Source organism: Corvus moneduloides, chromosome 5, assembly GCF_009650955.1.
Source record: "Corvus moneduloides isolate bCorMon1 chromosome 5, bCorMon1.pri, whole genome shotgun sequence".
NCBI classification, from domain to species: domain Eukaryota; kingdom Metazoa; phylum Chordata; class Aves; order Passeriformes; family Corvidae; genus Corvus; species Corvus moneduloides.
In genome coordinates, this window is record NC_045480.1 from 1171698 (window position 1) to 1195521 (window position 23824).

General features: G+C 54.9%; 1 protein-coding gene across 1 annotated transcript; it reads left to right on the forward strand.

The window, feature by feature from the left end:
• The first annotated feature begins 1312 nt into the window (after positions 1-1312).
• LOC116444397 (cytochrome P450 26B1) lies at positions 1313-21068 on the forward strand. The gene is made up of 6 exons (XM_032109760.1): positions 1313-1761; positions 3664-3888; positions 15426-15701; positions 16705-16860; positions 18035-18316; positions 19675-21068. Exons 1-6 carry the CDS (start codon positions 1558-1560, stop codon positions 20065-20067), a joined length of 1536 nt encoding a protein of 511 aa, XP_031965651.1. The 5' UTR covers positions 1313-1557; the 3' UTR covers positions 20068-21068.
• The last annotated feature ends 2756 nt before the right edge of the window (positions 21069-23824 follow it).

Here is a 23824-nt window from a genome sequence, read left to right on the forward strand (position 1 = left end):
AGGGCACCCGTGGGGTGGCGAAGGGGATCGATGGGGGTGACGAAGGGCACCCATGGGGTGGCGAAGGGGATCGATAGGGTGGCGAAGGGCACCCGTGGGGTGGCGAAGGGGATCGATAGGGTGGCGAAGGGCACCCGTGGGGTGGCGAAGGGCGCCGATGCCGGGAGCGCCTCGCCAAGGGTTAACCCGGGCGGGGGGCGCCGGGCGGGGGGCGGCGGGGCTGAGCCGCGCTCGTCTCTCCGCAGGCCGGCGGCGGGGAAGGAGCAGCGGCGGCGGCGGAGGAGGAGGAGGAGGAGGAGAAGAGGAGGAGAAAGAGGAGGAGGATGAGGCCGAGCAGAGCGGCGTGACCGAGCCGCGGGCTCCTCGCCAGGGCTCGCACGCTCCAGCGCCGCGTCCCCCGGGCCGGCCCGGCCCCCCCGAGCCTCTGAAGTGCGGGTGGGGGCGCGGGGGGAGCAGCGGCGCTGGCGGCCGGCCCAGCCCCGGCTTCCCCGCCTCTATATAAACACACATTTGACTTTCTTTTGCCTCAAAGCGAACAGTGCAGAGGGGCTTTGCCCAGCAGCCCTGCCTCCCTCTTTTTTTTTTTTTTTTTTTTTTTTTTTTTTTTTCCTCTCTCTCTACAGAAGTCTGGTGAAAAGTCTGGGGCTCCCAAATAAGCGGCGTCGCGAGAGATCTGTATTTATAGGGAGATATTTATATATATGTAGAGATAGAGCTATAAACCGAACCGGCTCGCTGCGTGTGTGTAGATACATATATACAGCTATTTAATTCTTCCATCTCTCCAGCTCGCGGCTGAATTATTTTAAGATTTTTTTGAACTTTTTTTTTTTAATCTCGCTCATTTTTTTTTTCTTTTTTCTTTCTTTCTTCCCCCCCCCCCTTTTTTTTTTTTTTTTCTTTTTTTCTTCTTCTTTTTTTTTTTTTTCTCCCTTCTGGTGTGTGTGGCTTTGCCTTGCAAGCGAGCGAGAGCCAGAGCATCTGGACTTTTTGGGGTCTTTTTTTTTTTTTCCGCCACTCCAAGGTTTTTCTTTTTTTTTTTTTTTTCCCTTTTTTTCTTCTTTTCTTTTTTTTTTTTTTTGCTAATTTTTACCCTCGCCTTTTCCCCTCCTCACTCCCCCCACACCCTTTTCTTTCGGGGCGCTGCTTTCCCTCCTTTATTAATTTTTCCTCCCCCCCTTTCCCCTCTCTCTTCGTGCGCTCGTGGTGCTTTTTTTCCGTGTCACTCTGTCAAGTTTATCCCAAACAAGCCCAAACTTCGCAGCGAGGGGCAGAACAACCACAGCTTTTTTTTTTTTTTTTAACCCCCCTTCATTTTCTTAAATTTTTTTTTTTTTTTGAATTTTCCTCCTTTCCCCCTCTTTCCCCTCGCTGTTTTCCCAACCTGCCAGCCGAGAGGGGGGCGAGCCGGGGCCCCCCTCGCCCCAGGACCCCCCAGGCAGCGCCGAGCGGGCGCTCCGCACTCGCCCTCTCTCCGTGCGTGTGTGTGGGTGCGAGTGTGGTGCCTGTCAAGGGGCTGTTTCTCTCCCCACCCTCCTCCTCCTCCTTCTTCCAAATATGCTTTTTGCAAGTTTTGATCTCGTCTCGGCACTGGCTACCCTCGCCGCGTGCTTGGTGTCACTGACTTTGCTGCTGGCCGTGTCCCAACAGCTGTGGCAGCTCCGCTGGGCTGCCACCCGCGACAAAACCTGCAAGCTACCAATCCCCAAAGGCTCCATGGGATTCCCCTTAATCGGAGAGACCTTCCACTGGCTCCTGCAGGTAAGGAGGATTCCCCGCTCCTCGCTGGAAGGTGGGTTGCGACCGGTTTTTCCTTTTTTTTTTTTTTTTTTTTTTTAATATCTTTAAGGGCTTTTTAAAGCTTTTTCTTGCTTTTTTTTCCCCCCCCTTCCCCGTCTTCTTGTCCTTCCGATTGCATCATGCGGCTTCTCGGCGAGCTGGGGAGGGAGAGCAGGAGCCGGGGGAGCGGCGGTGGCTGCGGGGGAACCGAGGGAGCGCGGCCGGGCTGGGCTCGCCCCGCGCTGCGCTCCCGGCCGGGCTCGGCGCGGCTCCCCCGGCGGGGGCTGCCAGGGCTCGGCATCGCCCCTGGGCTGCCAGCCCCCTTCTCTTCCTCCCCTCCTCAGCCTCAATTCTTGCCAAAAAAATGAAATTGGTGACGCCGGAGCCGCGGGCGGGAGGCGGCCCGGGGTGGCTGCGGCTCCGCCGCTCGTGTTCCCCCCGTGCCGCGGGCTCCGTCCCGTCCCATCCTCGCTCCCGGGGCTGCTCCCGGCTCGGCTCCCGCGGCGGGGGAAGCCCGCCGAGGTAATCGGGAGATTAACCCGGGATTAACCTCGCTAAACGCCCAACAGCGGCGGGCGGAGCGGGATCCCCCCGCACCGCGGGGCGAGGGGCGGCTGCCAAAAAAACCGGGGGGAAAAGGGGAAAAATGCGAGATGAGGAGAGGCAGGAGGCGCCCGGGGGGTGCCCGGCTTCGGAGGGAGCCGCGTGTCGGGCTCGGGGCACCCCGGGGCTCGCAGCATCCCGGGAGGGAACCCCCGAGGCGAAGCAGCGCCAGGGTTTCCCCCTCTCTCCTCCCAGGAAAAAAAAAGAAAAAAAAAAAAGAAAAAATTATAATAATCAGACGAGGATGCTCCCGCCCTTCGTTGCCGCAGCCGGCGGCGGGGCAGGACAGCCCGGTCCCGGCGGGGACAGCGGCGGCGTCCCCCGGTGTCCCCCCCTGCCGCCACCGCCGGGGAAGCCCCGCCACGGCGGCCCCGCTCCGCCGCCGGCGCCGAAGGGGTTAACGGCACGCTCTCAATAGGGCTTTATTTTTTAAAGAAATTTATCAGATTTTTACAGGGGGACCAGAAAAGGGTTCTCGCTTTTCCACAGGCTCCGTCCAAACAGAGTCCAGGGCTAAAAATACAAAATTTTGTATAAATTGGACTCGGCTCGCAACTTGTGCCGTATAAAGGTGCTCTTTGTGCTGCCCTGGAAATGGTGTACAAATAACTCTTTATTAATGCCACAAAAAGGACTTTAATTATATTTACGCAGATCAAGAAACAGGGTCACCTGAACATCTGAACCTCACAACCGCGCTTTTGTTTCAAAATAAACACCCGCGCTCCCAGCCCAGCGGCGCGGCCGCGGCGCTCGCAGCGCCTCTCCCCGCTCGCCAGGGGGGTTTTTTGGGGGGACCCCCCCCGCTGTTGGTGCGGCTCCGGCCGCCTCTTCGCCGACAAAAGCCCCTGGAGCATGTGGGAAAGTTATTAAAGTCCCTGAAATCTGGAGATTTACTTAGGCAAAGCGCTGCCTTTCGAGTAAAATCAGCCTGAGAGAGGAGGGAGGGGGGGGGGAAAAAAGAGACAAAAAGCGAGGGGGGAAAAGGGAGGGGGAGGGTGTGAAGGAGGGGAAAATAAAGAGGGGAAAAATGAGGGGGAAAAGAGAAATACGTTAAAAAGTGACAGGGGAGGTAAAGGGAGGAGGAGGAGGAGGAAGGGGGGGCGGAGGGCACCGACCCCCGCCGGGCTGCGGGAGGAGCGGACGGGCCGGGCACGGGGGGTGACCCCCAAATTCTCCCCCTCAAAAACCCCCAATTCCCACGCGGCACCGCCGCGGGGGCTCCCCGTGGGGGTAACCCCGACCCCAATCCCGATCCCAACCGCATCCCGCCGCCCGCAGGGCTCCTGCTTCCAATCCTCGCGGCGGGAGAAGTACGGGAACGTGTTCAAGACGCACTTGCTGGGGCGGCCGCTGGTGCGGGTGACGGGCGCGGAGAACGTGCGCAAGATCTTGATGGGGGAGCACCACCTGGTGAGCACCGAGTGGCCGCGGAGCACACGGATGCTGCTGGGCCCCAACACCGTGGCCAACTCCATCGGCGACATCCACCGCCACAAGAGGAAGGTCGGTGTGTCCCCGCGCGAAACCCGCCCCTTTTCCTCCTCTTTCCCCCCCGTTTCCCCCCCTTTCCCTTTATTCCCTTTATTTCCCTCTATCCTCTCTCCCCCTCCGTCCCCGCCGATCCCCCGCGCTTGGGGCAGGGGGAGGGGGGAGTCCCGCGTGGGCTCCGCGGCCGCGCTGATCCCATGAGGAGCTTCAAGGGGTGATGGGGTGGGATGGGATGGGGGTCGGGGCACCCGCGTGTGGCCCCTCGCCCCCCGCGATGGGGACACGCGGGTCGGGCTCTTAAAAGGGCGATGTGGCAGAGGTGGGGGGGATTGTGACCCTCCCCCGCCGCCCCCCGAATTGCAGGGAGACCCCAAGGGGTTTTTCTTGGAGGGGGTGCTCTGGTGGTGCTGAGAACTTCCTTGGATTTCAGGGAATGTGGGACGCAGGTGGGGGTCCCGGGGTGAAGCGGTGGTTGGGGGGATGCTGAGACCTTTTTGTGTCACCCTGAGGTGAGACCCTCCCCCCGCTCAGAGCCCCCAGGGCAGCCTGGTTTGGGGGTGCTGGGACCCTTTTGTGTCACCCCGGTTTGGGGGTGCTGGGACCCTTTTGTGTCACCCCGGTTTGGGGGTGCTGAGCCCCCGCAGAGGTGGGGGCTGTCCCTGTGTCCCCCCTGCTGCAGGGCTGGTGGCAGTGGTGGCACGGCTGTCACGCCCCATCCTCCACGGGTCCGGCTCATTCCCAGCTGGATCTGGGCTGGGAGTGACTTGGGATGAAAGGGGGGTGTCCTCCCAGCTCTGCGGTGTGGGGACACCGCTGGGGCCACGAGGCTGTCCGCATCCCTGCCCCCAGGCCAGGTCCTCTCTGCTCCCTGCTCCGGCCGCGTTTCCTATTTTGGAGCCTGCAAAATCCTTTCCAAACCCAGTCCTTCCCTCTTTTCTCCTGGGGGAGACTATGGGAAAACAAACAGCACATGACACCCATTAGTCACAATTTTTAGGAGTGACACCACAAAAAAAAAAAAAGGCTGTGTCTGTCCCTGCCTTAAGCCAGGCCTAACTCAGCCCCTCCGATTTTGGGGTTTTTCCTGAAGGATGGAGAGATTTTTCCAACCTTGCTGTCCAAGAGGAAGGGTGATGCGGCTGCCTCCATCCAGGAGCAGAATCGGTGGCAGGAGAAGTGCAGGGACACGGGAACAATGCCTTTTCCTCGGCAGCAGCTTTGGCTCCCGTTTATTCCCTATCCAGGGAAGGTTTAGTGGGATGAGGCAGAGATCCGGAGGTGCCTCTGTGCCCGTTCCCTGCTCCTTTCACCCTCCTGCACATCCGGATTATTTTTTGCTCCTGAAAACGTGGCCTTTGCTTGCGATGGACTGGAAAAAAACACGGAATTCCCACCTCGAGCAGGCGCAGGGGAGCGAGGGTTATGGGAATGGGGTCATGGAAAAGGGAAGCCTGACCTCTGTGGGATCCTAGTGGGTTTGGAATTGGCACCAGGGCTGGGCTGGGCAGTGCCAGCCCCAGCAGGAGCGATGCCAGCGGCACAAACCCGCCAGAGCCTCTCTCCTCCGTGCCTCTTCCTGGTGTTTTCACTCCTGGCGTTTTCCTACCGGGAAAAACCACGTGGCCCACCCTAAACCGTGAAGCCCAATGCTTTTGGAATATTCCGAGTCCTAAAGATCTCCGCCGTGCTCCTCAAAAGCCTTTTTCCAGCCTGATTAGATGTTGGATGATGTTAGGAAGGAATTGTGAGGGTGGGGAGGGGCTGGGCTGGAATTGCCAGAGCAGCTGGGGCTGCCCCTGGATCCCTGGGAATGCCCAAGGCCAGGCTGGACACTGGGGCTTGGATCCAGCTGGGATGGTGGGAGGTGTCCCTGCTCGTGGAATGGGTGGGAATTGATGGTCTTTAAGGTCCCTTCCAACTCAAGCCGTTCTATAATTCCATCATTTTTGGCACCACTTGCGATTCCAAGCTGGCAAGGATCCTAATTCATTCGTAAATCCCAATTAACTCCTGAATCCTAATTCCCGCATCAGGGGTGGCTAAAGGCCTCCTGAGCACAGATATTCCAACAAAACCCTGTCCCAGGATGACCCCGGCCCCTTCTCCCACTCCTTGGTGCTCTTTGAGCTCCTCCCAACTCTTCTCCCGGGATCAGCGGCTCTGGGATGCTCCGGGAGTTCATTCTTTTTGAAGCTTTCTCTTTCATCGGCTCGAGATTGGGCACAGAGGGGGCTCATTCCTGGAATTCAGGAGTTTATCCTGATTTCTTCACCCCATCTCCTGCTAATTGCTGCTTTCCCTGCCTCACCCACCCTGGGCTGCCCTGAATCCTCCCTAAAAAACCCATCCCCGAGCCGCACACAGAGATAAGCCGAGCCTGCCTCTAATAGGGCGAAAATCGATCATTCCGCTCTTATCAAGATTCCGATGATCAGATTAAAGCTTTTCCCATCAGGTGCGGCCTCTTCGGAGCTCGTTAACACCGAGCTTTTGTTCTTCAGCGCCTTCGACTTTCAGCTCTTCCCCGCCCCGAAACTCTGAGCGCTCTCAGGAGAAAGGGTTTGGACCTAGGACGAGCTTAAATCTCAAACCTAGCCCGAGTTGTCCTCTTGACCCACCAGGGGTCCAAGCAAAGAGCTTGGCAAAGGCAGAATTTTCCCCAGAACTCCCCAGTTTCCACAGCGAGGACGCTGCCCTTGAGAGATTGATTGAAAGGTTTGGAAGCTCCAGGAGGAGAGGATTTCCCGGGGAATCTTTTTGGTGGATGTTGATCCAGTTTAAAGCACTGTGGGGTTTCCTGGTGTTCAGTCCCCCTCTTAAATTCCGGGTTTTGCCTCATCTCTGAGCTCGAGCCTTCACTTGTTCCTTTTTAATTCCCTGACCTTGCCAGAAATTGAGGTGGAATTCCTCACCTGGCACAGGATTTTGGCCAAAATGGGGAAAAGCGGAGCGTGGAACCCACCTCTGCTGCCCTCCCAACCATTTGGGATCACCTCCAGCTCTTGTCCGTGGCCATAAATCCCTCTTATCTTCCCCAAAACCCCGTGGAGCTGCATTTATTTCCAGCAGCACCGGCAGCTCCTCTTCCAGCATTCCCTGGCAGACGATCCGTGGTCTCCAGATTGTCACCGGGATGTGAAGATGAGCTCCAAACCCAACATGTTCTTGCAGGAGGTTTCTGGGATCTTGCCAGGAATCAGCTGCTCGGTGGAGCTTTCCAAGGAATTTTAGCTCCTCGGTGGAACTCCAGGATCAGCAAATTGCGGCTCCTGCCGCTGGATCCGCTGGAGGACGCTTGGATGGGATCAGGGATAGCTGGGATGATTTAGATGTTGGAGCTCTTCTCTCTTTCCTGTTTCCCCGTCCCAGCTGTTTTTGGGAATCTTTATGGATTCACTGACCTGTTCCATAAAGAATAGCCAGAAGGGTTGATCCTGTTGGAAAAGGGTTCTGGGATGCAGGAGGTGCTCAGGAGGAGCAAACGCCAATCCTAACCCTATGGAAGCTCTCTGCTTTCCCATCCCAAATTTATCAAATTCCCCTCCAGGAGGTTGTCAAAATTCCTACAAATCGGAGGAAACCTCCCTGTTTTGGGAAATGAACTCTCCAGTCATTAGAGAGGGTTTGGAGTCAGCCTGGAGCAGGGATGTGGAGCAGGACGGAAGGCTGGGAACAGGGAATTCCTGCGGCAGGGAATGGCGTCACTGCAGATGTCACGGGCATTGAAAATTCCTATAAATTGAGGAAAACCTCCCTGTTTTGGGAAATGAACTCTCTGGTCATTAGAGAGGGAATGAGGGAACGGAGTCAGCCTGGAGCAGGGATGTGGGGCAGGATGGAAGGCTGGGAACAGGGAATTCCTGCGGCAGGGAATGGCTTCACTGCCGTTGTCTTCGATGGCTCCGGCCTCGACCTCAGGTGGAGCTGGGAGATCAGAGCAGTTTACAAGGAATAAACAAAAGCAACTCCAAACTCCTCTCCTGCCCTCCTGGGACAGTTATCCTGGCCAGGCTGCTCCTGCTGCTCCTGATGTTGGAGAAGGAGCTGGGCCACCTCTGCTGGAGTCGGAGCTCCACAGTGGAATTTTCATCTGGAATCGCCTGCAGGTTCCTCACAGGAGTGACCCCGTTGCTCCCACCTCTGGCTGAGCAGGGTCTTTGCTCCGGGGTTTTGGTGGCAGATCCCGGTCTCTGCCCACCCCATGAGGGACGAACGTCATTCCTTGGGATTGGAGCTCCTGCTCTCCTGCTGGAACTCCCTTGGAAGGGGTGATGGGATCATTCCTGGCTCCTGCTCCGTGCTCCGCTGGTCACCCCATCCTGCTCTTGTTTTGGCCACCCAGCGGTGCCACCTCTGCCATTCCCTGTCCCAGCCTGGCTCTTCCCTCCATCCTTGTCCCACCTGATCCCATCTTGTCCTTGTCAACCTCTTCAATTCCCATTTCCACCCATGAAACCCCAGATTTTGGGAGTGTTGGTTCCGGGGTGAAAGGAGCTGTAATGAGGGCAAAACAAACCTGATCTCAGGGATACTGCAGGCTCTGCTTTTATGGGATCTAATTCCAGCGGGAAGCTGGAATTCAGCATTCCTGTGCCTGCAAGGGATCCTGGTGGAGAAGGAAATGGGAATTGGAAACGACCAGGACACGGCCTTTAGGGTTTAGGTCAAGTCTGTGCAGAGCCCGGGGCCAGGAAGGAGATTCCCGGCGCAGGATCCGCAGGGGAAAGGTGGGACTCAGACTTTCCTTGGCATCATCCAGCTTGGCGCAGGAGAGCTCCAGACCTGTGTTCCTGCGGAGCCATCCCAAAATAGGCACAGCCGGCTCAAAAAAAAAAAAAAAAAAGGCAAAGAAGGAATAAAATAAAAGCAATCCGTGGGATTGCTGGGGAGACATCCAGAGATTCCAGGTGGGAGGAACGGCCCTGGTTTGTCTCAGTGTCCAAAGCTCCATCGCTCATTAACACACCGCAATTAATGCTCTGCCTCCGAGGCACGCAAGTGTTGAGCTCATTAGCACCGAGTGGAAAGGTCCGAGGCTTTCATATCGTTTGCGGGGGGATTAAGAACACAAAAGGGGCCATAAATTTACAGCCAAATATAAACCAGCTGCTGTGGGCTCGGCTGGGGGGAGGGAAGGATTGGGATTGGGATGGGGGAGAGGGCTGGAGGAGGAAGGAGGGATGGGAGGTGGCAGGAGTGGACCTTTCCTACAAAAAGCCCAGGTTGTTAAGAGGGGTTTTTTCTAGGGTTTTTAGGATTTTTTTCTTCATGTCCATCCGACCTACTCCATGTGCCTCGTAAATCCCACGGTGGAAAAGAAACCATCCCAATCCATCCGAGCCCGCTCCCAAAACAGGCTGGATTCCAGCTGCCATCACATCCGGCCCCTTCTCCGTGCCCTGGCAGCCTTAATCCATGGGCAAAAGCCTCTGGAGCAGGGAAAAGCTTCCACGGATGGAGGAGGGCTTCTGTTCTGAATTCCTGGGCTGGGTTGGCTCCTTAACTTTAGACCAAGCAGTGCTGTCATCTCCAGGGCTGTAAATCCAGAGTAATTCCAAGGGATTAAAAAAAAAGCCAAGTGGAGGAGCTCCTGGCTAAAATACAAATTTGGTGGAATTTCACAGCGCCTTCCACCCCAAAATTCCCACGAGCTCCGAGCCCGCTCTGCTGGCGGAGCGGGATTGTGGCTGTGGGATACCCTGGGAGCCGAACATCCCTAAAGTTGGATTTTCCTCCTTCCCGTGCCATCCAGGGTGGGAGTTTTTGGGTGTCCTGGGAGGCACAGAGAAGGTGAAGCCCTTCCTTGGGCAGCAGCGCTCTGGGCTGGGTGGATCTGCAAGCCAGGCTCTACTTCCAAAGGGATGGGGAGCGAATCCCAGGGATGTCAGGGAGTCAGGATCCGTCCTGCACCATGGTTCCTTTGTTTTTTCCATCCATCCATCCATCCTCCTCCATCCCTCCGAGCAGCCCAAGGAACCTCCTCAGCTGGGGTTTGTAGCATCCCACTTATCCCTCTGGTGACAATGGAGCTCTCCATCACTTCCCAGTGGGAATTCCTTCCATGAAATCCCTCTCAGCTGCCGGTTCTTCAGCTTCCTTCTCCTTGAGGGGGGGCCTTAAGCTGGGATCACCCTGTGGGGTCATCCCAGCCCTTGTCACCTCTTCCCTGGAGGAGCTCTAATCCTCACCTGGTCTGCAGGAGCTCCTCAGGTGTTTGCTCATCCCGCAGAGCTCTTGGAATCCTCAGGTTTTCCTTGGAGGAATCCCTTTTCCAAGCCTTTTCCCCTATTCCTGCCACAGGACCGTGCATGCTCCGGAAGGTGTTTTTATTCCTTCGGGATGAAGCGGCTGCACCATGGATTGGGAATTTCCCACCCATCGCCTCCTGAGTGTGGCCACCTCTTGCTCTGCTCTGTTCCCAGTTTCTGGAATTCTTGGCAGGACCGAGGACTGGTTTCTTTTTAAATCTGGCTTTGTCTCTAGGAGAGACCTGTCTCTGTTACTTAAATCCATAGGGATCCTTCCCTTTTGTCCTCTCTCCGTGCTCCAGGAAAATGCATCTGGTCAGTAAAAAATGGGAATTTTCTCATATTTCCAGCTTCCATTGGCTACCTGGGAAAGCCGCTCTCCTCCTCTTTGTCTCCAGGGAAACTCCTGTGTCCACACCACCGTTGTGGGATTTGCTGTGTGCTCCATCACCAGCTGGGATAGCCCATCCCAGGGGTTGGAATTAGATGGTCTTTAAAGTCTCTTCCAGCCCAAACCATTCCATGATTCTCTGAGGAATGCGAGCTCCGACCATGCCCGGCGGGTTTGCGGGATTCTCTTTCCCCACGGCTCCAGCCAAAGACTCCATCCACAGGCATCCCAGCTGGATCTTGGCCAGCTGATCCCACCTTTCTGATCCCTTTTTTCCGGACACAGCTCCCATTTCTTTGCCATGACACCCATGGATGTGGGATCTTCCTCCCTCCTTGAGGAGAGCAAGGTGAATTTTATTCTCCTCGTTCTCCATGAGGAAATAGGGAGAGGACACTTGGAGCAGCACTCCAGAGCTGATGAACCCCGGTGCCTTTTGGTGTCCCCAGAAATTGGGCTGAGAATCCAAAACTGCTGGATGGGATTTTGCTGGGGATGGAATTTTCTGGAGACCGAGGCAGTTTTGCAGAGGGAGCGCTGAGGCAGATCCTGCTCGGTCCTGGCTTTCCCCCACACCCCCTTTAACCTCTCAGCCTTAAAGGATTTGGGATTGAAATTAAAGCTTTAAGGGGTTTGGGATTGAAATTAAAGCCTTAAAGGGTTTGGGATCGAGAGCCTCCCATGCCATGTGGGGGATTTGTAGGGAAGATTCTCGGACATGGATATTTTTGAGTTGTGGGGAAATGCAGATCTTGGGCTTAATTTTATTCTGAACTTGACTGGAAATGCTGGAGTTTCTCACAGTCCGGTTTTTTTTAAACATGGAAAATTCAGGGGTAGGGACAACACTCAAAGGTGCACCCTGGCATGGCCCAAGGATCCGAAACAATCCTTATATTTTTTTTCCAGCCGATTTTTTTGAGAATCATTTGGCAAAGGCACACCATTCCTTTCAGCCTGGAGGCTCCAGCTACTGTTCCCAGACTCCCTTTGGAGGCTGGAGCATCCACGAGGGCCTGGATTCCTCCAGGACGGAGCCTTCCATGTGCTCCATTTCCCAGAGAAAAAAGTGGAGAAAGGGAATCGGTTCTTTGCTGTGAGCAAAGGCCGGACCTTTTATAAACAGACCTCAGAGTGCCCAGGCAGGAGCGGGATTTTGTGGAATTTTCTCTCCTTTTGTGGTGCCTTCCCAGACTTTTTGCTGTGTTTTCCCTCTGTTCACGCTTCCAGTACCAGGACGGCCTCTTGTCCGTGAACCTGCTCCAAAAACATCCCGGTTTACAAGGCTGCTGGAGCATGGGGATGGGCTCTGGAGAGGGGCAGACATCCAGGGTGATGTGGTGGGAGGACAGGGCTGGGACAAACACAGCCTGGTCTTTGGAAATGTGGGAAGAATTAGGGTGAATCCAGGTTGAGATGTTGCTTTGGATGCTTCCCGACATATCCTGTCAGCCAAACCCCTGGCAGGTGCCAGATTAGTTCCTGAAAACATTTCCAGGCTCTTCCTGCCTTGCTTTGGTTGGGCCAGCGGCTCTGGGCTGGATGGGGTGCAGGTGGCTGATCCCAAAATTTAAGTTTTCCTCCCGGAGGGGAGGAACGGAAAGCTCCGTCCCTTCTTTTGGGAGGATGGGCTCTGCAAATCATGGCTGGCAAAAGGCAGAGATGGGTGCTGGTGCTTGGAGTGGGAAGGGGAACATGGAAAACATCATCCCTCCCACCCCAACCATGCATGGGATCACTGTTGGAGCTCGGAGAATTCCCTCAAATTCCCTCTCCTCTTGGCCAAGGTTTAAGGATGGGGCTGGGGCATTCTCCAGCTGGGACTGGGGGCACTTTGCTGTCACATGGAGCTGGAGCTGAGGCACTGGGAAGACATTTTCTGCCTTTGGAAAACCATAAATCCTTAAATATCCTTTTTCCATGCAAGGCGGAGCGGGAAGGTTCCAGCCAGGCTCGCTGCGTGGTGGGGTCTCCTTCGGTGCGGGTGTGTGGTGCCAGTGAACGCCCTTGGATGGAGCAAATCCCCAGATTTGGCTCTTTTGGGACATATCCCAACCTGGAAAAACTGGGGGCTCTTCCCAGCATCCCCAAGAGTCCTGGCACTGCTGTGAGCCCTTGTGGCCGGGTGCCACCACAGCCGGGCTGTGCCATCTCAGGGTTAACAAAGCTGAGCTTAGAGATGATTTTGCCTCTTGGCAGCTCTGGAACAACTTTTTTTTTGCCCTGATTCTCCTTGGCTTTGCCTGGATTCGCTCCTGGAGCAGCTGAGCCGCTCGGCTCGACTTCACTAGAGGGCGCAGGAATTTTAGGCTAGGAACGCGCTGGGGTTTGTCGGGGAAAGTTGGCTGCCTTCTCCTCCTTTTTAATCAACTGGAAAGATGCAGGGTTGAACTGGAGGTGACTGGAAGGGGATCCAGACTTGTGTCTGGCCGGGGAAGGATCTGCTGACATGTGGGATTAGGCGGTGTGAGCGCGGCGGCGGCGGCGGCCGGGACGGAGCAGCGTGGCCGGGGCTCGGGACGTGGTTGGGAGCTCCAGGGAGCAGCCAGCTGGAGGAGCCTCCTGGCACAAGGAGAGCTCCAAAAACTGCAGGGAAAGAAAAAAATCCCCCTCACCCCCCAGTGCTTACTGCTCCCCTTCGTCAGGCTGGGCAGGACTCTGTTGACCCCGTAGGGGTTTGGTCTTCTCTTCCCAAGGGTCCTCCTATCTGTTCACATCGATCCTTGGGACACGATGCTCCCTCTTGGGAGCCGGCCTTGATCCAGGGCTGTGGATCCAGCCCTCTCCACCACAGCAGCAGTTTTGGGACCAGAGGCACCTCTGGGACTGCATCCTTTTTTCAGGGAGCAGGGGCTCCTCGAGTGCTTCTCCCGTGGGAGATGCCGGGGAAGGATGAGGCCAGGAGCCCCAAGGGCCACCTCCAGTGGGATGGTGGCTCCAAGCAGGGATGTAGACCCGGTGCTCCTAAAGCAGAGGTTGTCCCCTCGTTGGCCCTGCTTCCAGCTGGGGAAACTGAGGCATGGGACGTGTTGGGGGCCATTCACTGGGAGCCTCTGTCCTTACTCCAAGCTCCTCAGCGTGGATGAAGGGCAGATGAGAGCTGGATGGGGAGACGGTGGGGTACCGTTGCCGGCCCCACCCAGGTGGTCTTGTCCCATCCCTGTGGAACAGCTCAGGGATGCCGGCTCTGCATCGAGCTTCAGTGTCCTGCTCACGGACCAGGGAACCAACCCTTTCCCCCTCCCTTCCCACCTTCCCCACGCAGCCGAGTGTCTCGGCTTTACCCCCTCCAGCTTCTCTTGCCCGAGCAGCTGCTTTTTCCAGCAGAAAATGCCTGAACATCGCAGCCTTTCCAGGCTCCCAAGCCGCTCTGGATGCAGGCAGGAGGCGGCCGCAGCCGCCCCGTCCCGCGCCCTCGCCGTGCTCTCGCTCCCTGCTGTTCATTCATTCATTCATTGATTCCTCCTCTCATTCATTCATGCTTCGGCTCCGTGCGGCCATCCAGGGATGGCTCCTTGTCTCCAGGCCGATCCGCTTGGATTTTCTTCCCTATCCATCCTCCCATCCCAGGATTTCTATGCGGAGCTCCGCGCTGTGCCCGCCGTGTGCCGAGTTTAACTCGGGGCTCAACCTGGGGCATTGTGAAGCGGCTCTTGTGGAGCCTCCGGAGCCTCCTGCCCGGAGCTGCGAGGGGACAGAGGTGTTTTTTCACCAAACAAACTCCCAGGGAACGCCGGGCATTAGCAATGAGGGGTCGCAGCCAGGAAAATATTACCTTTCCCTTGGAGTGCTGACTGCGGAGGAAATTCTCACATTTACAGCTCCGGCGAGCCCGGCGCTCATGGAAAAGAGGGGGCGGCTTTGATTTCGCTCCTCTCGGTGGGTTGATAGCTTGGCAGCCCCCCCACCTCGCCTCCATTCCCGCCGGGAAGCGGCCACCGGTGGAGGCTCCGGCGCGCAGCTCCCTCCTTGGAATCCTGCTTTAATTGGATTTTCCTGGAGGCCTGCGGTGCGTGTGCGTCCTGCCCCATGCGTGTGTGTAGGTTAATAAAAAATAAACAAACAGCACTTTCCCCCCTTTTTCGGGGAGGGATGCGGCGGGAACGCCGAATGAAAGCGCTGCTGTGCCGAGAAGGGACATTCCTGGCATTGCTGAGCTCCTCGCGCGGGCCCGGGCCCAAATTGGAGGAAAAAAATTGGAGTAAGGAGCCGTTAGCGTGGGGGACCTGGGGAGGCCCAGTCCTGCTCACTGTTTACTCGCAGAGCTTAAATTAATGCTGGCTGCTGACATCAGGAATTTTTTTTTTCCTGGTTTCCCAAGGAAATGAGCCGAGGGCGATCGTGGCCTCTGCGTACGTGCAGAGGCTCTTCCCCACTTGAACCCCTGTCGGAGTTCAGCCAGGTTCCACACAGATCCTAAAGGCTCCAAAATAACTATTTTGCTTCATTTTACATGCATTTACAAAAAAAAAAAAAAAAGGTGGTGGAGAGGTGGGAGGAATTGTCAGTACTTCCCGCTGGGAGAGTTGTGCTTTCCCATTGTGTTTGCCTGTGCACCCATGTTGGACACTGGAGGATCCCTGTGGAAAAGGTGTGTTATTAACATCCAGACCTTGGGATGAACATAACTGGGATCTGTCAGACACGGAAAGCTGGCTCTGTCCCTCCTGCCACACACGGGATGAAGGAATTCCTCCCATCCCTGCTTTGCTCCGTTATTCCCCGTCACTTGCGATGGTCGTGGTGGGAATCTCGGGAGGAGCTGATGTCTCTGGCAGCTTTTTTAGGAATTGGTGATTCTGGATGAAGAGTTTGGAATGGTGACAACTCCGTGTAGGACACGTGATGATGACCTTGGAGAAGGCCAAGAGTGTTGGGGCCGTGGAGAAACCTCTCCTTGTTGTCTTTTGTAGGTTTTCTCCAAGATTTTCAGCCATGAGGCTCTGGAGAGTTATCTCCCCAAGATCCAGCTGGTGATCAAGGACACCCTTCGGGCCTGGAGCAGCAACCCCGAGTCCATCAACGTGTACCACGAGACGCAGAAGCTCACGTTCCGCATGGCCATCCGCGTCCTGCTGGGATTCCGCATCCCGGACGAGGAGCTCGGCCGGCTCTTCGAGGTCTACCAGCAGTTCGTGGAGAACGTCTTCTCCTTGCCCATGGATCTGCCCTTCAGCGGCTACAGGAGGGTGAGATCTGGGTTGGGTTCTCCACCCTGATAGCACCGATTCATTAACGGGCAGCGATTATTCCACACCTTTCCCGGTTCTCAGGGGGATTTCTCATCCTCTGACCTCAAGGAACCCATTTTGGGCCACTATTCCCGATTTAGCGGAGAGCACAGAGGAAGATCCATTCCTTGGTGATTAGAGTGGTTTGATAACAGAAAATAGTTAGGACTTCCCAAATTGAATTCATATTTTTCCTCGCTCGGCAATTTTCCTTTGTTTTTTTAGTTCGTGGGATCCTTCTCCTTTTCATTCCCTCTTGTCCTCAGAGTGAAACAGGTCCTTGTAATTCCAAGAACTAAAACAGGGCCTTGTAATTCCCAGTACTAAGACAGATCCTTACAATTCCTGGAGTATTCCAGGTTTTTTGATGAATGATGCAAAAAGAAAACATAACAAAAAAGAGACATAAAATCCTATTTTTTTCCCATGGGGAATTCTGATAACAGAAATACAAGGGTCCCAAATTTAGTTTTGTGACATCCCTGTGGATTTATTTTTTATTGTTATTTGCCCATGGGAATGACTCCATCCCCTCACAGTCCGGAATCATTCCCAGCAGCAGGTTAGCCCCGAGCAGCTGCACTCCCGTAGGAATTGCTTTACTGGGACCAGGTGATCAAATTGCTCGGGAAGAGGATTCTTTGGGATGAATGGGCCTTCCTTTGAGAGCCGATTTTCCCAGGGATTTCCATACATCCCAGGAGGAGCCGGGGGCTGTGAACCGGTGCCGGACAGGGGCTCCCAGCCCAGACCCGTCATTTACACCTAGGTGTTGATTACTCCGCCTGTGATCTCCCCCACTCTGGCTTTACTCCTCCTGCCCAGGGGACACCTCCAACACCTTCACACCCCTCTTTGAGCCTCTGCTTTTATGGCTTGGACCTGTCCTGAGCACGTCTGCAGCTCCTGGGATGGGCAAGGTGCTGCTGGTGGTGTGGTCTGACCGCTTCCTGCTCCACAGGGAATCCGAGCCCGGGAGACGCTGCAGAAGGGGCTGGAAAAAGCCATCCAGGAGAAGCTGCAGAACACGCAGGGCAAGGACTACGCTGACGCCCTGGACATCCTGATCGAGAGTGGGAAGGAGCACGGCAAGGAGCTGACCATGCAGGAGCTGAAGGTAAAGCTCTTCCCTGGGGTCTCCTTGTGATTGTTCTGCTCAGGGCAGCGCCTTCCTGAAGGAAAAAGTGTGGGATAGCCCAGGCAGGGAGGAATTTCTGGGGCAGACCTGGGATGAGCGGTGAGAGCTGAGGGACCACGATGTGTTGGTGGATCCTGGTCTGGTGGATCCAAACCAGTTGCTTTATCTATTTGCTGATTGTGCCCAGCCCTTTCTACAAAGCATTCCACGGAATCGTTAAGCTTGGAAAAGGCCTCCGAGATCATCAAATCCCACCTCCATCCCCACTAAACCATACCACAAAGTGCCACATCCACTCAGTTTATTAACGCTTTCAGGGATGGTGACTCCACCGCTGTCCTGGGCAGCCTCTTCCAACGCTTGGCCCCTTTTCCAGGAAAGAAATTTTCCCTGATGGCCGACATAAACCTCCCTGGTCACAACGGAAGCTTTCAACCTTGATCAGCTTCATCCCTTGACCCTTCCACTTTTCCTGGTGCCTCCTTTGCAGGGCACAGGAGCCCTTCAGCAGGCTCTTATCTGCAGCTGGGTCATGGCAGGTCAGGAGCCATCTCCTGGGTTTTTTGTCCTGCCTCTCTGATCCTCGGAGGCTCTGTGGGAAGCTCCCTGTGGCGGCTGTCCCAGCAGTGACCTTCCAGTTAAATGTGACCAAGCTGTGGCTGCCCCACCCCTGGAGGTGTCCAAGGCTGTTTACAATGGACACAAACTCTGCCCCAATTTCCCTCATCCATCCTGGCTGCTGGGAAATCACCAGGGAGAATCCATCTTCCTCCAACATCTCCCTTTGTAGGTCACATTCCATTTTTCCCTCTCCCAGCTTTGTGATGTGACCCCTCCTCAGGTCACTTGGCCCCTTTGGAGCTTAAATCTTTGGAGCAGCTCTTTTGGGCAGCTATTGTGGCTGCCCCATCCCTGGGAGCATCCGAGGCCAGGTTGGACAGGGCTTGGAGCAACCTGGGATAGTGGGAGGTGTCCTTGGGGTTGGAACAAGATGATCTTTAAGTTCTCTCCCAACCCAAACCATTCCACGGTCCCAAGGCCAGGATGGAAAGTTTTGGGGAGAAAAACACCCCATGGCACCTTGACGTGCTGAGGTTGGTGCCCTCTCTGTCTCACCCCTTTGTCTCACCCTGGCTCTTCTCCTGTCCCCCAGGACGGCACCCTGGAGCTCATCTTCGCCGCCTACGCCACCACGGCCAGCGCCAGCACCTCCCTGATCATGCAGCTCCTCAAACACCCGCGGGTGCTGGAGAAGCTGCGGGAGGAGCTGCGGAGCAAAGGGATCCTCCACAACGGCTGCATCTGCGAGGGCTCCCTGCGCCTGGACAACATCAATGGCCTCTACTACCTGGACTGTGTCATCAAGGAGGTGCTCCGGCTCTTCACCCCCATCTCAGGGGGGTACCGGACGGTGCTGCAGACCTTCGAGTTGGATGTGAGTAGTGCTGCAGCCTGAGCTCTCCAAAACAGCCAAGCTCGCTTGAGCCTGGCTCAGAGGAGAGCTCCGAGGGGGTAAATGAAGTCCTGCCTAATGAAGTCCTTCTCCCAGGCAACCAGTGACAGGATCAAGGGACACAGCTTTAAGCTGCACCAGGGGAAGTTTAGGCTGGGTATTAGGAAAAAAATTCTTCCCAGAAAGAGTGGCTGGGTGCTGGAATGGGCTGCCCAGGGAGGTGGTGGAGTCACCGTCCCTGGAGGGGCTTGAGCAAAGCCTGGATGTGGCACTCAGTGCCGTGGCTTAGCTGGTGTTAGGTCACAGGTTGGACTTGATGATCTCAAAGGCTTTTCCAGCCTAATTAATTCTGTGGCTCTGGTGATGGGATTTGCTCCGGATGCAGCGGAGTGATGGGATGTGGAGCAAGGGATGCACTGGGGCTGTCAAAGAGCAGACGGGTGTGATGCTTCAAAGGCCAGCTCGTGACAGTGACGCCGAATTCTGAGCTGGGGTGTGACAGGGGAAAGGTTTACGGCAAAGGGCATCTCCAGGCGGCCGGATGACAGGCGGATTAGTCACCGCCATGGCTGGAATTTCCTCCCAGCAAAACAAAATCTCGGGAGCTGCCTTGTCACTGTAAATCCTCCTAATGCAATGGTTTGAGTCAGAGACCTTTTAAAGTGCTCAGGGGATGATAAATGCACCCCACTTCTCATCGCCCGGGCGCTGACGTGGGTGTTGGGTGTGTGGTGCTGACAGGCAGCGGGGTGTGGGATGCTCTGGGATGCTGTGGGGTCCTCTGGGATGCTCTGGGAAGGGCTGGCTGGTGTGTGGGGCATGGCACAGCACGGGAGAAGCTGCTTCCCCTGCTCAGCACCACGGGGTTCCTGGTAGGCAGCTCCTGCCAGTGACCACAAAGCAAATAAAGGGATGGATCATCCCACGAATCCTTGGGATAGAGGGAGGAGTAAAGCCAGGATTCCCATCTCTCTGTGCTGTGCTCTCTGCTTTTCCTTTGAATCTGCATCACACTCAAGTGATAAACCCAAAAGAAATGGGAATAAGCAGGGAAAACTCCGAGGGTGGTGAGGCCTGGCAGGAACTGCCCAGGGATTGTGGGTGCCACATCCCTGAAGTGTCCAAGGTTGGATGGGGCTTGGAGCACGCTGGGATAGTGGAAGATGTCCCTGCCCATGCCAGGGGGTGGGACAGGATGGGTTTAAGGTCCCTCCCAACCCAAACCATTCCACAATTCCATGAAAACAAAATTCCTTTATCTCATTCCCCTGCTCCCTCTCCCTCTCCAGCAGGATTGACCCACTCTGTTCTTCTCCCCACCCCTTCCCACCTCTCCGCAGGGTTTCCAAATCCCCAAGGGCTGGAGTGTGATGTACAGCATCCGGGACACCCACGACACTGCTCCCGTCTTCAAGGACGTGGACGTCTTCGATCCCGACCGCTTCGGGCAGGGCCGGAGCGAAGACAAGGACGGCAGGTTCCACTACCTCCCCTTCGGAGGAGGCGTACGGACCTGCCTGGGGAAGCACCTGGCCAAGCTTTTCCTCAAGGCTCTGGCCATCGAGCTGGCCAGCACCAGCCGCTTCGAGCTCGCCACCAGGACTTTCCCCAAAATCACCCTGGTGCCCGTGGTCCACCCGGTTGACGGACTCAAGGTCAAATTCTTCGGACTGGATTCCAACCAGAACGAGATCCTGACGGGGACAGACGCCATGCTGGGGGCCACCGTGTAAAGCCCGCGCCGGTGGCACCAGGGACGGGCGGCTGGGGGACGCAGGGGTGGGGTGGGGGCGAGGGGATGGACAGGAGGGGAGGAGAGAGGGATGAGGAGCTTCTCCACGGCGCTCACCTCCAGATCGGGACTGCTTTTCCAGCAGGGAAGCTGCCAAAAGCGTTTTGCTCTTCCCGCGGGACACGGAGAAGGTCGGGGCGGCGTCGGTGTCGTCTTGTTTTGTTGGGAGGGAGGAAGATCCACAAAAGCCGAGTCGAGCTGGGATGGCTGACCATACACAGTATCTAAATATTATAAATATATATATATATATAAAAAAATATCTATAAAACACTTCTGCTGCCAGGAGGAGAAGGCCCGACTGCGGGAAAGGCTTTGGAATCAGCCGAGGATCTGAGGTCTGGTGTCCCGGGGCAGCTCTGGGGTGACCTCTGACCTATTTTTTTTTTAACAGTGTTAAATTAGCTGGTGATAACAGTGTTTTTATGGTTTTTGAGGTTTTATTTTGGTTTTTTTTTTTTCATTTGTTTGGTTGTGTTGTTCGTTCCGGGGCGTTGGAGCCTTTCCTTGGCCAGGGGGACACAACGCTGCCCACTCCCAGCCCCTCTCCCGCTGGTGCCGGGGCAGGCTGGGGAGGAGGAGGGGTCGTTTTGCTTTCCCAAAAACCCCTCCTGTGGTGTCTTGTCCGGGCTGAGTCATCCCCGAGGCCTCGGGTGAGGCAGATTTGCATTTTCCAAGATGTTTTGGGGCTCTGGGGAGGGGGATGCCCTTTTTTGCTCTCGTTGAATTTCCTGCTGCTGCTACACGGCCTGTGAGCACCCCCTCCACCACAGCCCCTCGCCAGTCCTGGGCAAAGGCACCCGGCTTTGGGGGCATTTGGGTGCCTTTGCTGTCCCCTCAAGGTGCTGGCACCAGCCCCGAGCCCCAGCACGGCTCTGGGAGCACCGGGGCTGCTCCTGCCAGAGGCATTCGCATTAAAGGTGATGTCTTGAATTAAGCCAACGCACGCATTCCTTTGTCTCGTGTTTGGGGTTTTTTGGCGACGGGAGAGCTCGGCAGGAAGGAGAGGGCTCCGTGTCAGCTGCCACCCCATATCCCAGAAGAATCCCAAAGCCTCTCCAGCACAAGCCAGCAGCCACCGAGAGGTATCTTGCCTTCCATTTGCTGGGGGGGTTTATTTTATTTTGGTTTTTTGCATGCGAGAGGCTCCTGGGTTGGGTTGGAGATTTGGGGGCTTGTGTTGGGAGAGTGAGGAGCAAAAGCTCCCCGAGCACCTGGGCAGGTGTTGGGTTCAAACCAGAGCCAAACACCAGCTTGGGAGATCCCTCTGTGCCTTGGGGCAGCTCTTCCACTCCTGTCCCACCCCAACCCTCTGAGGTGGAACGGACAACACGAGGGGGCTGAGAATGGTGACGGGAACCGATCTGGCGCTCGGGGGGCAGCTTGGCTCTCAGCTCCAAAGGGGTCCAGAGAAGTCCGAGGGCTTGGAACAGGCAAGGAGAAGGGACAGGTGTGGCTCACCAGGTGGCTTTGCAGGTTGTGCTTTTGCCTCTTTGGCGAGAGGTGCCTCTCGGGAAGGTCGCAGGAAGTGTGAAGCAAGAGGAGGTGAGGCTGCCTTGGCCGGCCCGGCGCTGGCGGGGGCAAGGAGGAGGGAGGCAGGTTTGGAGCCAAGGGAAGCACTTGAGGTTGGAATGCCGTCAGCCAAGCTGCCAAAAATCCCCCCGGAGCATCCCAGGGGACGGTGTTCCCTCCCACCGGGATGCACAGCTTGATTTAAGCTGGAATAAAACTCCCAGTCTTCTGGGATTCCCAACTCCCATTCTGATCCTGACCTTATTTCTGGGTGGTGACCAATGTGCCAAACCCCAAAGGAAGGTCTCAGGAGCCCTGGAGCAGAGGGTCAGAGTTTCCCAGCCTGGAATTTTTGGGTGGAACACCACTAGCTCAGGCCCTGTTGGGATTCCAGGCTTTTCCTTGTCCCTGATGGGGAGAAAACTTTCCCAGTGATAAAAGGAGCTTGGTGGAAATCCAGATCCCAAAGGGCAAAGAACACAAACCTGGATGTGGTGAGACGGGGGAGACTCCCAGGGACAAACACCTGGGGAGAGGCGATGGGCACAGGGAGGTGTCCGTGGTTTGGGTAGGACTTGGGGATGGGATGGAAGGTGGACGAGCTGTAGGGTGAGAACCCAACGGGTGCTCTCCGGGAGCCCCCATTTCCATCTGGGATCTGTGCCTGGGGATGAGTGAGCTGGGAAAGGGAAAAGCTGGAGGGACAAGCAGGATGGAAGGTCTGGTTAAAGCTGAATCCCTTGGATAGTCGAGCGAAATCCCTTGGACAGACTCTCCTGGAAGGGCTCAGTCCCTCTTCTCGTGGGGAATCAAGGAAGGGTTTTCTCCTGAAATTTACATTTTGACTTCCAATGTCATTCCAAAGTGAGAACCAAACCTGCTCCGGAGTGAGTTTTGATGGGAATTGGGAGCTGCAGCCATCCCTGAAATTCCATTTACATCCCGTGGATATACAGTGTTTGTGTGGGGGAGTATTTAATCCAGGCTGAAGTAAGCCAGGCTTTGTTGTTCCAGTCCTAACTAATATAACTTGACTAAAACAAAAAAGTTGCTGCAGTGGGTTTGCAGAATAAAGCACTTTGAATCTCAGAATTTTTTGTTGTTTTTTTTTTTTTAATTAGCACAGTCCAATTTGCTATAATATTATTTTATACACAAATTTTTTTTTTTTTTGGTCTGTCTTTATAAACTATTATAAGTGCTATTTTTGTTATAATTCAAAAATAGATATTTAGGATAAAGTTGTGCTGTTAAATATTTGTTATTTAGTAAAAATATGATTTTTTTTTTCCTCTTTATTGTAAACGTTGTCTGGGAAAAAATATTAATGTTTTATCCTATTTGTTTTTAATATTAAAAAAAAAGGAAAAAAGCACTTGTGGGGTTTTTTCGTTTGGGAATTGGTGCCGTGTGAGGTTGTGTTGCAGTCATGTGGGTTTTAATATGTACAGAATATTCTGTGTCCCATATTAAAATGAATGTTGTGTATTTTGTGATCCCAAAATAAAACAAAACAAAAACCAAAAAATCATCTCTGTGGCTCCTTTCTAGAATTCCAGAACGAAAAGGGTTGCAGCTCCCAAGTTTTGGTCTCACGTTCCAGCTGCAGCTCCTTTGAAGGCCTTGGGGCCTCCTGGGTTGGGGTTTCAGGGAGCACCATCCTGGGAATTGGGGCACCCTGTAAGGTGGGATTTTGGCATCCAGCTCGATGGCCAAGGTGAACCCTGGTTGGTATGGACACAGATAGAGGAAATTGTGCTTAAAAATAAAATAAATTATGGGGACGATGGTCAAGTGTTGAATCAAGACGTCCAGAGATTTGGAATCTCTGTCCCTGGAGATTGGCCATGGACCTGAGCCACCGGACCGAGGTGAACCCCAGCTGACAGGGACCCAAATGCAGGAAATTCCATTTTAAAATGAAATGAAATAAAATGAAATGAAATAAAATGAAATGAAATGAAATAAAATGAAATGAAAGAAAATGAAAGAAAATGAAATAAAATAAAATAAAATAAAATGTTTTTATGGGGAGAATGGCCAAAAGTTGGATCAAGTGGGAGATGTTTGGAGTCTCCATCCCTGGAGGCTGGACGCGATCCTGAGCCAATTGCTCAAGGTGAAGCCTGGCTGATATGGATCCCAAAGAGGAAATTCTAAAATAAAATAAAATAAAATAAAATACA

Bases quoted from the DNA above. Each gene is read 5' to 3' on its own strand.
- LOC116444397 (XM_032109760.1), top strand. From the start codon at position 1,558: ATGCTTTTTGCAAGTTTTGATCTCGTCTCGGCACTGGCTACCCTCGCC. The intron at 3,889-15,425 runs GTCGGTGTGTCC...TGTCTTTTGTAG, and splicing joins TCCACCGCCACAAGAGGAAG to GTTTTCTCCAAGATTTTCAG. The intron at 18,317-19,674 runs GTGAGTAGTGCT...ACCTCTCCGCAG, and splicing joins TGCAGACCTTCGAGTTGGAT to GGTTTCCAAATCCCCAAGGG.